Source organism: Embiotoca jacksoni, unplaced genomic scaffold, assembly GCF_022577435.1.
Source record: "Embiotoca jacksoni isolate LCO1_2020_lvr unplaced genomic scaffold, fEmbJac1.0.p SCAF_3, whole genome shotgun sequence".
Taxonomy (NCBI): domain Eukaryota; kingdom Metazoa; phylum Chordata; class Actinopteri; family Embiotocidae; genus Embiotoca; species Embiotoca jacksoni.
The window spans coordinates 4,225,768-4,242,144 of record NW_027185381.1 but is presented as its reverse complement, the minus strand read 5'-3'; the positions used below and the strand labels follow the sequence as shown (position 1 = coordinate 4,242,144).

Here is a 16,377-nt window from a genome sequence, read left to right as displayed (position 1 = left end):
CCCACCTCTGATCCTGGTTCTGTCGGAGGTTTCTTCCTGTTAAGAGGGAGTTTTCCTTCCCTCTGTTGGAAGTTTTTCTCCCTTAAAGAAGAGTTGTTTTTTTCCCTCCTAGCTTATGTGGGAATTGTTGAATTGTTGGGTTTCTCTGTATAATATTGTAAAGTCTTGCTGTAAGGACTTTAATGTGTTAAGTGCCATGAAATAACCTATGTTGTGATTTGGCGCTATATAAATAAAGTTGAATTGAATTGAAATTGTCCCGACAGAGTTCTCATTCATGTTTTCATCTCAACCTCAGTAGAATTGGTCATTTACAGAGCAGCAGAAATGCTTCCTACACACAGCCTAAAATCAGATCAACATCTGTATATCTAGACGCACGTGTGAATACAAGCACAAATTCCATAATACCCTACACCTTACCTACCTCTTAAATAACGTGCATGAACCGCTTCCTGTGCGGTCAGAGTAGAGCTGGTGTCTCCTGGTTTACTGCGTCGAGGTCGATTTTTCGGTCTGTGAATCGTCTCCTGTCGCCACTGAAATCTGGTAAACAAACTTTTCGACAGTCCGGACTTTTAAATGCGCGAGAAATGTGGCGCCTCGCCGGGCGGAGCTTCACGTGGTCCCCTCCCACAGGCGACGTCGCTCTGTACGGACACAAGATGGCGCCATCGAGCAACAGAAAACGCTGCAGTCAGTCTTTCCATGATGAAGCTGGTCCACAATGGGTTTTCGGTCAGGAGCCCGCACTTGGGTAGTACCCTCAATGGCAGCCCACATGGCCCCTTTGCAATGTAGCCCTTAGAGGGCCCACTGCTGGTGTGTCCATACTGGGCCGGTACTGTTTTTCCATCTATGGGACCAAACATAGGTTTGCACTGTTAAATCTCCACTTGTAGAGTACGCGTGAGTGTGTGCTTTGGGTCTGGTATTTGGTTAAAATACAGCATTTTAAAATGCGAAATATTTGAATTTTTTTTTTTTTTTTAAATAAAAATAACAATAAAAACGAGTGAGTTAGACCATATATTTGAATAGACAACATAGTGTTGGAATTTAAATTGAATGACCAGGACATTAATATAAATTGTAATAAATACAGCCTACAGATTAACTGAGTCAATACTTTCTGAAGATATTGCATTGTTTAAAAAAAAAAAAAAAAAAAAAAAAAAAAAAAAAAATTATATATATATGTATATATATATATGATTTCATCAACCTTCACAACTCATGATTGTTTTGGTGTATAATTATATTTATATAAATACAAATTATAATTATGTTTAGCATATACAAATATACATATACAGCGTATACATAAGCTGCGTTTGTGTTGAAGAGCATGGACTTTGCTATTTGAGCGATTATGAGAGGTTGAGTGTTTTAGGTGCAGCTAACTGGTTAATAGTAAACTAGTGACTCCACACAGTGAGTGGAGTGGGAGGAGAGTGGGAGGAGAGTGTGGGAGCTGCACTGTGACTCACTCAGTAGCTGGTCTCCTCATGCCATTTATTCATAAATATTAGTTTACCCACAAAAAAGAATACAAAGAGGCTAAAAAAAAAAGTGGATGTGACATCCACCCAGACATAGCACAAGTCTGTTGCTAATCTGTTGGCTACAGTTTTGTATGAACATAATCTGAAAACATAACAGCTCAACAATTGATGGTACCGGCATAGAAACAATAATAATAGTACTTGATGTATTATCATTATTTTATTATATATATATTGCATAACCCCGTTTTCAAAAAAGTTGGGATGCTGTGTAAAATGTAAATAAAAACAGAATGCAATGATTTGCAAATCATGTAAACCCAGATTTTATTGCAAATAGACCAGAGACAACATATCAAATGTTCAAATGGAGAAATGTTATTGTTTTATGGAAAAATATATGCTTATTTTGAATTTAATGCCAGCAACATGTCTCGAAAGAGTTGGGACATAGGCATGTTTACTACTGTGTTGCATCACTTCTTTTTACAACACTGTAAATGTCTGGGAACTGAGGAGAACAGTTGTTGGGAGTTTTCCAAGTGAAATGTTTTCCTATTCTTGCCTGTTATAAGATTTAATTTTCAGCAAAACAATGTCAAACCTTATTCTGCAGGTATTACAACTGCATGGCTCTCTAGAAGAGTCCAGGTGATAAACTGACCAGCCTGCAGTCTAGACCTGTCGTCCATTTAAAAAATTTGGCACATCATGAAATGATAAATACGACAAAGGAGACCCAGAACTTTTCAGCAGCTGAAGCAAGGCCTTCCCTGAAAGAGAAGTTGTCTGGATGTTAGCATATGTTGCTCCAAAACAGCATTAATGGTTCCTTCCCAGATGTGTGAGCTACCCATGCCGTGTGCACTAATGCATTCCTATACTGTCACAGATGGTGGCTTTTCAACAGAGCGCTGATAACCAGCTGGATGGTCCCTCTCCGCCTCAGCCTGAATGCAGTGTCCATGATTTCCAAAAAGGATCTCAAATTCCTTTTCATCAGACCACAGGACAGTTTCCTACTTTGCCTCAGTCTAGCATAAATCACCTCGGGCCCATAGAAGGCGTTTGTGTCTCAGGATCATGTTTATATATGATTTCTTCTGGTCTTCGGGCAAACATTTTGAATTTTGACTTCAGTTTGCGACTCTACTTGTATTGGTTGTCAGCTTGGTTACAGGTGGGAAAATGAGGTTGCATAATGGTTTGAGCCGCCGTACAGATTTTCCCTTAGAAAGACCAGCATCTTCCTCCAGGCGTCCTCCTGAGCACGAGAATGTGCCACCATGTGTCCCCCCCACAGAGCCATGACTGCAAACACAAGAAAAGAAAAAAAACAGCGGTCAAAACTCGAGTTGCCTGGTTCTGGCACAGTAAAGAGAAACTTTGCCAATTTTAATGAGGGTGCGTAATCAGTGTTGATGGTTTTAATTGAAGCAATGCATTTCTCAATAAATCCCTTGTTCTTTGGGAAGCAGCTGCAAAATCTGTTGTTCTTCCGGCACCAGCGATATCATTTGATGTGTACTGTCACGTAGTTGGTGGCTGGAAGAACTACAGGCTAAAAGAACTTTCTAATTCACCAGATGGTGTGCTCTGGAGGTCCCTCAAAAACAGAAACAAAAACAACAACAAAATCCCTGTTCTTGTGTTTTGGCTGACTTGGACATTCAGCCAAAGAGATGCAGCAAAGAGAGGCAGAGGCTGTGGCTGTGGCTGCATTATAGCTGCAAGAGGATATGGCCAGCGGGGACCATCTAGAAACTGAGCTGCTAAGAGCAGACAGCGACTGGTGGTGTCTTTGCTCTGCTTGTTTTTGTTGGACGCTGTTACCAAAACCGACTTATGTTTGAAAGTTTTTCCCCTCGCTGGGATAGCGGTGAGCTGGTCAACCTCTTGAGAATACTAAAAATAAACTTAAATCGACAACTTAAACCAGCAGGGCTTCAACTGACTACATTTACCGTCAACACTGGACATTCAAATTAGAAGAATCAAAAGTTACCTTTAAACTTAAATCATCCAGAGAGTTTCTAAGAGTGTCTACAAGTTTCCCAGTGTGAAAGTGAACTTACTCTTCTGACGTGTGTCGAGAGTTTTGAAGGTGCTGGCTCGGACGTGCGGCGTGTACGGTGGTTCGATCAGGTGACCTGCGTCTGGGTACGACAGGACAGTTAGCAGGTGGTTGTTCCCTGCCCGCTCCATCATCTCCTTTATCTGGAAAACAGGAAGTTCCAAACCTGATCTCACATTTTGTCCAAATGTTTATTTGCACAGTGCTTCACAAACAAGGTCAATAAAAGAAAACTGGAAAACAATCGAGTACTATCGACAGAGTTCACAGTAAATTACAAATATGACGCTCAAAGGTATGGCTGAATAATGGATAAATGTGAACACATAAATGTACACATAGTTTTTTCATATACTAAAATGAAGCAGTTATTACAAAAATTAAAATATTGAATTGTTACTTTAAAACCTAAGTCATTATTTCATGAAGAGTCGGTTCATCATTTTGAATGACTTTATTGTTTAGTTTTGGCCCTCTAGGACTTCCATATTTCACTGCCCTAATTCAGTTTCCTTTGGTCATCCAGCTTTCTAACCTGACTTCAAATCTCTTGTAATAAATACAGGAAGCTGTCGTGTCAATGAACTCACGTCCGTTGCAGACTCGGGGGCGGGCCAGTTCTGATCGTCCTCACCTACAACCAGCAACAGAGGACACTGAAGTTGTCCAACCTGATCAGAGACAAACAGCAGCAGCTTGTGACACTTCTACACCCGTTACAGCATTTAATATTTAAGCTTCACCTCCCATCACCTCGGGAATCATTTATCTGTGGGTGTAATTTCCTCCACATCTATGCTTAGTCTCTAAAGAAATGTACAACTCTGTCTTCCCAAAAAGTCAGGACGCTGTGTAAAATGTAAATAAAAACAGAATGCAATGATTTGAAAATCACATACATCCATATTTAATACCAAATAGACCAAAGACAACATAGCAAGGGTTGAAACAGAAGTTGTATTGTTTTATGAAAAAAATTTGCTCATTTGAATTTTGACGCCAGCAACACGTCTCAAAAAAGTGGCATGTTTGACACTTTTACATTAAGTCTTCTTTTAAAAACACTCGTAACCGAGAATACTAGTTTCTGGAGTTTTGGAAGTGAAATGTTGTCCCATTCTGGCCTGATATAGGATTTCATCTGCTCAACAGTTTAGGGTCTCCTTCATCGTATTTTTCATTTCAGGATATGCTAAATATTTGAAATTGGTGACAGGTCTGGATTGCAAGCAGATTGACTTGGGCTCTGTCCAATCACAAACAACATGTGTTGTCCTACCCTTCCCAGTTGGTGAAATGTTTTTGTGTTTAGTGAAATGTTTTTGTATATTGTGACATGCCATTGCGTTTTGTAAAATGTTTTTGTGTTTTTTCTGAAATGTTTTGTGTTCTGTGAAATGTTTTTGTGTTTTCTGAAATGTTTTTGCGTTCTTGTTAAATGTTTTTGTATTCTGTAACATTTCTGGAGCATATTTGAACTACGTTCTCAGATTGATTCTGCTCTCTACACTGTTGTACTAATTAAATAAAGCCATTAGATGCCATTAAAAAGACACTTTTAAAACCCAAAATACATTTACAAAACTGAAAACTGAATGAAATGCAACAAAAAGACCGAGACACTGTGGCTGGTGGTACTCACATCCACTTTGAGTGAGGGGTCAGTGGGGATGGGCAGCAGCAGTTCTCGCCAGATGACCTCGTTCTTCTCGTTGATGCGAGTTTTCGCACCGTTACTGATGGGACGAAAAAACAAAATGAAAAAAAGAACAGAATTAATCTACTTTCATTTGGCAGATGATGACTTAGTTCAGAACTGATCAAAACTAAGTCTGAGATTCATGTCTGTTTGTCTCCTTAAAGTATTGCCATTAATTTGAGTAACTTACTCCTTAAAGAAAGTCAGTATTTGCTCCAGAGTTCCGTCAACCGGCTGCACATGGCTCCCACTGATACACACCGTACATCTAAGCTGGGACACACACACACACACACACACACACACACACACACACACACACACACACACACACACACACACACACACACACAAAATGTCCAAGAAGGAACAAAGAACATACAAAGACACAAAATTATAAAGTAGCAAAGTGTCAAAAACTTAAAACGGTAACCACCAAGATTTACCATTATTATTATTATTGCGAGTATTTCTAAAGCTTTTATCACCTTAAAGCATCATAAGCAGGAATAATGAAAACATGCTGAAAAAGCCACTGTAACAGCCCATTATTGTGGGAAAGAGGGACAAAGGTGACAAGGGAAACATGAAAATATAACATGTGTAGTCCAATATATAACAGAACACTTTCAGACTGAAACTGGAGTCCCCAAAGTCATCTATTGAACAGGCAAAGTAAACTGGCAATTAGCTTTTGGATGATGTTCAACTGTGTGCAAGTTTAAGATACTGACCAGCCCAAAAAATACTTTGACATGGCTGAGCTACAGCCGAATACAAGCAGAAGTTCTAGGTTCTGTTGCAGTATAATAAAAGTTAAGATGAGCCCATGAAGGCAAAATCAGTTGTTCATATTTTGAAGCAACGATATCTCTGGCTTTCCCACTGTTTCCAGTCTCTTGGATAATGTGTGCTAACTGGACCTTCATACTTCCTGTACAGGAAAATAGGCATGAGAGTGGAATCAATGGCGTCATCAATTCTCAGCATGAAACAAAAATACACATATTTCCCATTATGTTTACCTTTTACAGATGTTGAGACTATGAAAACAGGTTTCAGCTACAATTGCCATACCTTCATAACTTTGGAGTAAACAGCCATTTTGAGGGTGACACAGGTGCCGAAGGAAAGGCCCAACATGGCGATCCTGCTGCCGAGGACCTGAGGATGCTGCTGCAGGACTCTATAGGCTGTCTGCAGTCAGAAAACAGAATGATACAACTCAAACACAGAGACCAGTGTGTTTGTTATCATTTTACAGAATATGTTAGATGTTCCGTAACTTCTGATGGTCGAACAAACTCCAATCTGAAACCTTTTTACACATTTTCATGAACCAGATTTCATCCCTTCTTGACAGCTGGACCATCAACGTGAAGCAGGTGGCTATAATCTACTATATCTATAGAATATGTCTATTTATTTATACATTTTAGTTGGTTTTACCAGTTGGCATAATCTTATACTATATTTTAGAAATGTAAGTAACTTAAAGTCCCACCTCTGGTGTTTACTGGGTAGTGGTTGGTTGAAGGGAGGGGGGAGGTATTATTTTTACTTTTCTTATTTTAAACCACTGTTACGTAGCATTTGTGTGAAAAGTGCAATACAAATCAAGTTTGACTGATTGATTAGGTTATCTTTGTCTTTTTCAAATCTTGAAAAATACACACCTCTGTCCTCTGTCCCGGCTTCTGTATCTTGACAAGCCTCTGTTCCCACATACTTTTTTTCTATTTACGTTGTTGTGCTACGATTCAATCATAGACTCTATATAAATATGGACGTAGTTCAGGGTCTAAAAACAATTAGGCCTAAGCTGCAATACCACCGAGGGCCACAAGGAGGATGCTTCATAAAGGCTATGGCTCCATAGACTCCCATTCAACTTCTCTCATGAAATACAAATTCAATTTGTTTTTTTACACGAGTAATTATGGTGTCATTCACTACAGTCACTCCTTCTTATTAGTGTTCTGGCGGTCCATCTGAAATTAATCCCGTCATTAATTAGATATTAGGCCTCAAAAAGCTGTGTTTTAGGGGGTGTTTGCTTGATTGACAGGCCTCATGGTGCAATCAGGTTTTCTGTTATCTCTTATTAGTGTCCTTGAATTCCTCATCCCAATTTTTATAAATAAAATATGTAATTTTTTTCAAAACAGAAACGTATTAATGACAAGAGAAGAGGAAACGTAAACTGACCTGCATGATGCACTTCTTCTAGTAATTTGTCATTTCAACACTTGGTCTCACTGGTCTGAGTGAATAAGTGTTCCTGTCAGCCTGCATAAACCTCTATCCCAGTTTTTTATGGGTTTATTTTCACATAAACACACACTGATAACACACACTGATATCAGACACACCCCTTTTTGTAGTGTCTGCAGCTAACTCAACAATTTTCCGAGCAGAGTGTCACTCTCTCCTTCTAGATTGGAGGAAACTCTTCCCAACACTGACCATCTACAACCTTTGTGCGGTGACACTGGACACGTTTGCTACTGAGTAAAAATAAACATTAAAAAACAGCTGAAAGAACATGAACAGTAAATTCAAAACTTGTCAGTAACAGAATCTGGGTATTTATATAATCCTGTCTGAATAAACATCACAATTTTTGTCCCGATGATACATTATTTCTAACACGCTCATGGGCAGGCGGTAATTACAAATGAACCCGGGAACATAAAACCTCGGGCTGGCCGCTCCAACGTAACATTTTCAGTTTATTTCAACAGCTAAGAGGCGTTTAAAGGTAAACCTCTTCACCAGCCACCTATTAGCATATAATCAACATCAGATCACTTTTATCGGACTATATTTCAATACTGACTTAATGATATAATTCAGGGTGCATTTTAAAGCCTGTATCTTTGTGGAGAGCATTTACAGTGCATCCGGAAAGTATACACAGCGCTTCACTTTTTCCACATTTTATTATGTTACAGCCTTATTCCAAAATGGATTAAATTCATTTTCCCCCCCCTCAAAATTCTACACACAATACCCCATAATGATAATGTGAAAAAAGTTTTTTAGAAATTTTTGCAAATCTATTAAAAATTTTAAATTAAGAAATCACATGTACAGTGGGTATGGAAAGTATTCAGACCCCTTTAAATTTTTCACTCTTTGCTTCATTGCAGCCATTTGCTAAAATCAAAAAAGTTCATTTTATTTCTCATTAATGTACACTCAGCACCCCATCTTGACAGAAAAAAGCAGAAATGTAAAAATTTGTGCAAATTTATTAAAAAAGAAAAACTGAAATATCACATGGTCATAAGTATTCAGACCCTTTGCTCAGTATTGAGTAGAAGCACCCTTTTGAGCTAGTACAGCCATGAGTCTTCTTGGGAATGATGCAACAAGCTTTTCACACCTGGATTTGGGGATTCTCTGCCATTCTTCCTTGCAGATCTTCTCCAGTTCCGTCAGGTTGGATGGTGAACGTTGGTGGACAGCCATTTTCAGGTCTCTCCAGAGATGCTCAATTGGGTTTAGGTCAGGGCTCTGGCTGGGCCAGTCAAGAATGGTCACAGAGTTGTTCCGAAGCCACTCCTTTGTTATTTTAGCTGTGTGCTTAGGGTCATTGTCTTGTTGGAAGGTGAACCTTCGGCCCAGTCTGAGGTCCAGAGCACTCTGGAAGAGGTTTTCTTCCAGGATATCTCTGTACTTGGCCGCATTCATCTTTCCTTCAATTGCAACCAGTCGTCCTGTCCCTGCAGCTGAAAAACACCCCCATAGTATGATGCTGCCACCACCATGTTTCACTGTTGGGATTGTATTGGGCAGGTGATGAGCAGTGCCTGGTTTTCTCCACACATACCGCTTAGAATTAACGCCAAAAAGTTCAATCTTGGTCTCATCAGACCAGAGAATCTTATTTCTCATAGTCTGGGAGTCCTTCATGTGTTTTTTGGCAAACTCTATGCGGGCTTTCATATGTCTTGCACTGAGGAGAGGCTTCCATCGGGCCACTCGGCCATAAAGCCCCGACTGGTGGAGGGCTGCAGTGATAGTTGACTTTGTGGAACTTTCTCCCATCTCCCTACTGCATCTCTGGAGCTCAGCCACAGTGATCTTTGGGTTCTTCTTTACCTCTCTCACCAAGGCTCTTCTCCCACAATTGCTCAGTTTGGCTGGACGGCCAGGTCTAGGAAGAGTTCTGGTCGTCCCAAACTTCTTCCATTTAAGGATTATGGAGGCCACTGTGCTCTTAGGAACCTTGAGTGCTGCAGAAATGATTTTGTAACCTTGGCCAGATCTGTGCCTTGCCACAATTCTGTCTCTGAGCTCCTTGGACAGTTCCTTCGACCTCATGATTCTCATTTGCTCTGACATGCACTGTGAGCTGTAAGGTCTTATATAGACAGGTGTGTGCCTTTCCTAATCAAGTCCAATCAGTTTAATTAAACACAGCTGGACTCCAATGAAGGAGTAGAACCATCTCAAGGAGGATCAGAAGAAATGGACAGCATGTGAGTTAAATATGAGTGTCACAGCAAAGGGTCTAAATACTTATGACCATGTGATATTTCAGTTTTTCTTTTTTAATAAATTTGCACAAATTTCTACATTTCTGTTTTTTTCTGTCAAGATGGGGTGCTGAGTGTACATTAATGAGAAATAAAATGAACTTTTTTGATTTTAGCAAATGGCTGCAATGAAACAAAGAGTGAAAAATTTAAAGGGGTCTGAATACTTTCCGTACCCACTGTATATAAGTATTCACAGCCTTTGCCATGACACTCAAAATTGAGCTCAGGTGCATCCTGTTTCCACTGATCATCCTTGAGATGTTTCTACAACTTGATTGGAGTCCACCTGTGGTAAATTCAGTTGATTGGACATGATTTGGAAAGACACACACCGTCTGTATAAGGTCCCACAGTTGACAGTGCATGTCAGAGCACAAACCAAGCCATGAAGTCAAAGGAATTGTCTGTAGACCTCCGAGACAGGATTGTATCGAGGCACAGATCTGGGGAAGGATACAGAAAAATCCCTGCAATATTGAAGGTCCCAATGAGCACAGTGGCCCCCATCATCCGTAAATGGAAGAAGTTTGGAACCACCAGGACTCTTCCTAGAGTTGGCCACCCGGCCAAACTGAGCGATCGGGGGAGAAGGGCCTTAGTCAGGGAGGTGACCAAGAACCCGATGGTCACTCTGACAGAGCTCCAACGTTACTCTGTGAAGAGAGGAGAACCTGCCAGAAGGACAACCATCTCTGCAGCACTCCACCAAGCAGGCCTGTGTGGTAGAGTGGCCAGACGGAAGACACTCCTCAGTTAAAGGCTCATGACAGCCCACCTGGAGTTTACCAAAAGGCACCTGAAGGACTCTCAGACCATGAGAAACTAAATTCTCTGGTCTGATGAAACAAAGATTGAACTCCTTGGCCTGAATGCCAAGCGTCATGTCTGGAGGAAACCAGGCACCGCTCATCACCTGGCCAATACCATCCCTACAGCAAAGCATGGTGGTGGCAGCATCATGCTGTGGGGATGTTTTTCAGTGACAGGAATTGGGAGACTAGTCAGGATGGAGGGAAAGATGAATGCAGCAATGTACAGAGACATCCTTGATGAAAACCTTCTCCAGAGCGCTCTGGACCTCAGACTGGGGCGAAGGTTCATCTTCCAACAGGACAACGACCCGAAGCACACAGCCAAGATAACAAAGGAATGGCTTCGGGACAACTCTGTGAATGTCCTTCAGTGGCCCAGCCAGAGACCAGACTTGAACCCGATTGAACATCTCTGGAGAGATCTGAAAATGGCTGTGCACTGACGCTCCCCATCCAACCTGATGGAGCTTGAGAGGTCCTGCAAAGAAGAATGGGAGAAACTGCCCAAGAATAGGTGCTAAGCTTGTAGCATCATACTCAAAAAGACTTGAGGCTGTAATTGCCACCAAAGGTGCTTCAACAAAGTATTGAGCAAAGGCTGTGAAAACTTATGTAAGTGTTATATTTTCATTCTTTATTTTTAATAGATTTGCAAAAATGTTAAACAAACGTTTTTTACTTTATCATTATGGGATGTTGTGTGTCGAATTTTGAGGAAAAAAATTAATTTAATCCATTTTGGAATGAGGCTTTAACATAACAAAATGTGGGAAAAGTGAAGCGCTGCGAATACTTTCCAGATGCACTGTAAGTCTGTAAATTGTCACCCTGCCATTCTCAGCACATCTGGTCCCTCAACTGTTTCAGCTGCCAGCGGGTGTACGGATCTCATCGTTTGCTTTCAGCAAGAGACAACAATAGCAAAATTACTTTGAAGGACAACTCTGTGGTTTTCAGGACATTTTATATTTTACATCTCAATTTTCAAGGTGTAAAATATACTATGTTTTCAAGAAAGCTTGGAAACCCTGTAAAGCCTGGAGAAAACATAATTTATGTTCACTAGTCGGCTGGACAAATTGACAAAGGGCAGTAGCTCTGATACTGCCTGGCTCTACAGCAGTAGGCCAACTTTTAAAAATTACAGCTAGCTCGGTGCACCTGTCATATTCTGTGGAGGAGGAGGACTCAAGTCATAACATACATGAAAGAACATCAGTAAAGATCCACAATACTTCTAGAAATAAAAAGTATGGAGAAACTTCCAGGCTGTAAAAGCTTCTTTCTCCGCTGCCTCCCGGAGACCAAAATATGAAGTTCATCAGATTTACCTCAAAGTACTGGTTGTCCACCATCTTTCCAGTTTCCAAAGTGATTTTCGGTGTCAGGTAGTCGAGGGCCAGAGAGGCGATGCCATGGGAGGCCAGCAGCGCTGCGCGGTACTCCACCAACTGCCCTCCACCCCCCCACAGGTCCAGGAGGCCGGGGAAAGGTCCGGGTCCTTCACACAAATCAAAACGTGAAAAACATTTACAACCGCGATTCCAAAAAAGTTAGGACGCCTTGTAAAATGTAAAGAAAAACAAAATGCAATGATATGCGAATTACATAAACCCATATTAAATTGAAAATAGACCAAACACAACATATCAAATGTCGAAACTGCAAAATTGCATTGTTTTATGAAAAATATGTGCTTATTTTGAATTTGATTGACAGCAACACGTATCAAAAAAGTTGACTGTAAAAAACACCTGGTCCAACAGCGCTCAGTTCAAAAGCCAGCATTCCTGACAGTACAGGGGTGCATTGGTGCACATGGCATGGGTTGCTTTCGCATCTGGAAAGGAACCATAAATGTTCATGGATCCATGCATCCATGTTTTGGAGCAACGTATCCAGACAACGTCTCTTTCAGGCAAGACCTTGCTTTATTCCAGCAAAACAATGCCAAACCGTATTTGTCACGTATTACAACAGCATGGCTCTGTAGTAGAAGAGTCTGGACCTGTTAACCCGTTTAAAAGCTGAAAAGGCAAGGATGTGACAATATATCACACAAAACTGGTCTCTCCAGTTCCCAGACATTTACAGGGTGTTGTAAAAAGAAGAGGTGATGCAACACAGTGGTAAATATGCCAATGCCCCACCATAGATAGATAGATAGATAGATACTTTATTCATTTTAATTTTAAGATGTATTGTTGGCATGGTGTTGCAACACTGCATTTCTTTGAATGAAAAGCTTTAAGTGTTTCCTGCAGGTGTTTTTCTAAACAGAACCAGCCGGCTGCAGCTTTTCCCCACATCTCCTCCTCTCCATTCACTAACACCGGCTCCCTGCAGTGGCTCACATCCAGGTCATCTGGTCCTACCTGAGGGCAGGAAGAGGGTCGCAGTGAGATTCTCCTCTGTGATCGGGATCCTGCGGACACCGGGCGCCATGTACCAGCGCTCCACCACCACACCGGCCAGCGGAACCAGATCCACAAAGTTCTCTGCCTGGTGATCCTGGTACACTGAGATTGTGACCTCCATGGGAGTCTGGACATTCTTCTTCCTCATCCTGAGGGATGATGGGAGTGTCAGAACTGGTATTTATTGTGAATCCTTTATTGATTGATATCATCTGCACCGTTAGCCTACCTGAGCCCAGGTTTGCTGCCAGGAACCGGTCTGAGGCTCCACAGTAGACCCATCGGTTCAACCCCAGAATATGTCCCACCCAGACTGCAATCCTTTGAAACTGTTAAGTAAAAGGAACAGACTTTTAAATACCTGCAAAACATCTCCAAATCAAGCCCCCTGAATTTCCACGTCTAGGTACTGAATCACGTACCGTTCACAGTCCCGGTGGCATCGGCAGTGTAGTGAGCGTACGCCTGCCAGCTGTGTCCGTCTTCACACTGGTGGAGAGCGTGGACAGTCAGCTGGGAACCAGGAAGAATGTTCTGGACCAGGACGACAAACTTCTCGTCCATGAGTCCTCTGGACGGCCGGATCGACAGCTTCACGCAACACTGATTCCTGTCCATCCTGAACTGAGCAATATGAAAAAATTTACAAATACGTATACATAAAATAAGATGGATACATTTTTTTAAATTATTTTAGAAACAAATATGAGCCATGAATAAATACACACACGCAGACTATTTACACAAAAACAAAAAAAATAAATAAATACAGCTTGGGATGAATGGAAAGTGTCAGGTGCTATGAAATGATATACAGTGCAATGTTATTTTAGGGTGGTGTTGAACAGTCTGACAGCCGTTGGAACAAACGACCTGCGGTAGCGCTCCTTCCTGCTCTGAGGGTGCAGCAGTCTGAACTGAAGGAGCTGCTTAAAGCTCCTACAGTCTCACGGAGGAGGTGAGAGGTGTTGTCCATGATCGATGTCAGCTTGGCTAACATCCTTCCTCTCACCCACCTCCTCTATGGAGTCCAGAGGACTGCCCAGGACAGATCCGGCCCTTTGGACCAGCTTGTTCAGTCTCCTCCTGTCCCTCTCTGTACCTGCACAGATCCAGCAGACCGCTGCATAAAAGATGTTCTCAGCAGATGGAGTCGACTCTGGCCCTTCTTGAAGAGGACATCAGTGTTGTCCGACCAGTCCAGTTTATTATTGAGGTGAACACCCACGAATGTATAAGTGTCCACAATGTCAATGTCCAATCCCTGGATATTCACCGGTATAGTTGGCTGCACTCTAGATCGTACCCTTCTGATACACGTCCACGAGAACTTCTGGATGTGGCAGCAGTCAGTGTTGTAGAAAAGCACAGCACCTTCTTGGTGGGCACGGTGTTCTCCACACAGAACGTCATGTCGTCCGTGATGCAGTGAGTCAAACTGTCCATGTCATCCCCGTGAGGCCGACATAGCACTTCCCAGTCAGTGGTGGCGGAGCAGTCCCTCAGCGCCTCACTGGCCTCCTCAGACCATCTTCTCACATACCTGCTGGTGGGGGGTTGTTTGTTCACTACAGGTATGTAAAGAGGGAGCAGATGGACCATGTCGTGAAGAGCTGTAAGCATCCTTTGTATTTGCATACAAAGTTCGTTTAGCCGAGTCTTGCTGAAGCACACGATGCTGGACTCCCGGTACTCCCTCAGCAGCCTGGTCAGCGCCGACAGCTCTTCCATCTTATTTGGGAGAGATCTCACATTCCCCATAATAACAGACGTCTATTCCTCTGCCGGCGTTTGACTCCAGCTCTGCAGCCCCGCTTCCTCCTCCTTGATTCCTCGGGGATCTGAGGTCTTTCTTCAGGGAGAATCCCAGAGTCGCGCAGCACCAACAGCTGTTCCCGTGTGTAAATAATGGAGCCATCGCCGAACAATGAAGAAGTTCCCGAAGAAGTTTGTAGAAGTCCACAAATAAGTACAAACTAAAAAACGAATTTCATTAGTCGCACATCCATAGACGCGGATGAGCAACAGAGAAAAAAAAAAACACAAATAAACTTAAAGAAAATAAATTGTGAGAGCTGCTGAGACTGACTCACACAGCGCCATCTTAACCATTAATCAGATAAATACAGCAAAATGTGGGCTTTGAATAAAATTGGTTAGCTTGTGTTATATTGAACTTTTTACATTGCCTTGCATTTTGAAAGCTTTGTGTTGTGTTCTGTCTTATATAAAGCCCTTTATGTCACCTTGTTGGGCTATACTCCTAAACCTGTGTCTTTATCTATAAAATGCATTATATCGTCATTATACAGCCAGCTTTGGGTGTGAAATATTGGGAGGACTACAGCTGCCATATAAATGTAGAGCAAAATGTACAATAATTCTGTATTAAGAAAGTACAAATACCATTAAATGTGTATTACTGACATGAGTATGTTTTGACATTCCACCACTGTTTGGTAAATCAGATGCTTCATTCTTATCTTTGGCGTCCAGGTACAGTTGAAGCCTACCAGTGTGTGTGTAAGATGTTACTTCTTCAGTTTGTGTGAAGGGACAAAGTCCAAGCTGATTGCACTTTGATAGGTGAATATATATTTAGTCATTAACAAGAACATGTGTAATCCAAACCTGTGTTAACCTGTGATTGTAACCTGACCCAGGGTGCACATTATTCTTCAACTTTGCTCTCCTCAACTACTGCCAACTCAGACCTGTGTGCATTGTCCCGACAGAGTTCTCATTCATGTTTTCATCACAACCTCAGTAGAATTTGTCATTTACAGAGCAGTAGAAATGCTTCCTACAGGGGGACAAACGGCCTAAAATCATATCAACATCTGTATATCTAGACGCACGTATGAATATAAACTCAAAGTCCATAATTCACCTTACCTACCTTTTAAATAGCGTGTATGAACCGCTTCCTGTGCGGTCAGAGGAGAACTGGTGTCTCCTGATTTGCAGCCGAGTAGATAGAGTCTGTAAATCGCTACAGAAATCTGGTAAACAAACGCTCTGACCGTGCTGTGAGATCTAGAGTCTATAACGTGACTTTACGAGTCAGCCAGGGCTTTCTCCTCCTTTCTCCGGGCGGAGCTTCAAGTGGTCTCCTCTTCCGCAGACAACGTCGTCCCGCGCGGCCACAAGATGGCGCCATCGAGCAATAGAAAGTAAGGAGCATGATAGATAGATAGATAGATAGATAGATAGATAGATAGATAGATAGATAGATAGATAGATAGATAGATAGATAGATAGATAGATAGATAGATAGATAGATAGATAGATAGATAGATAGATAGATAGATAGATAGATAGAT

The 16,377-nt window shown here is 41.7% G+C and overlaps 1 protein-coding gene across 2 annotated transcripts; it reads right to left on the bottom strand.

Annotated features, from left to right (window-relative positions):
- Positions 1 to 1,761: 1,761 nt before the first annotated feature.
- On the bottom strand, positions 1,762 to 16,098 carry LOC138206402 (peroxisomal succinyl-coenzyme A thioesterase-like). 2 transcript variants are annotated; one of them, XM_069163092.1, is made up of 11 exons: positions 15,954 to 16,098; positions 13,477 to 13,678; positions 13,284 to 13,383; positions 13,013 to 13,203; positions 11,969 to 12,138; positions 6,356 to 6,475; positions 5,469 to 5,551; positions 5,222 to 5,315; positions 4,170 to 4,250; positions 3,581 to 3,722; positions 1,762 to 2,816 (listed from the first exon to the last, which is right to left on the bottom strand). In XM_069163092.1, exons 2-11 carry the CDS (start codon positions 13,670 to 13,672, stop codon positions 2,680 to 2,682), a joined length of 1,314 nt encoding a protein of 437 aa, XP_069019193.1. In that variant the 5' UTR covers positions 13,673 to 13,678; positions 15,954 to 16,098; the 3' UTR covers positions 1,762 to 2,679. The 2 variants fall into 2 exon arrangements, with proteins under 2 accessions (XP_069019193.1, XP_069019194.1); XM_069163093.1 differs by having other exon boundaries at positions 13,477 to 13,673.
- Between the last annotated feature and the right edge of the window lie 279 nt (positions 16,099 to 16,377).

What these genes read in the sequence shown, in the direction of transcription:
- LOC138206402 (XM_069163092.1), bottom strand. Translation starts at nt 13,672, where the DNA reads ATGGACAGGAATCAGTGTTGCGTGAAGCTGTCGATCCGGCCGTCCAGA. An exon ending in GACCCTCTTCCTGCCCTCAG is followed by an intron (nt 12,139 to 13,012) that starts GTAGGACCAGAT and finishes ATTTGTGTGAAG; the next exon opens with GACCCGGACCTTTCCCCGGC. An exon ending in ACCCCTCACTCAAAGTGGAT is followed by an intron (nt 4,251 to 5,221) that starts GTGAGTACCACC and finishes GTCTCTGATCAG; the next exon opens with GTTGGACAACTTCAGTGTCC.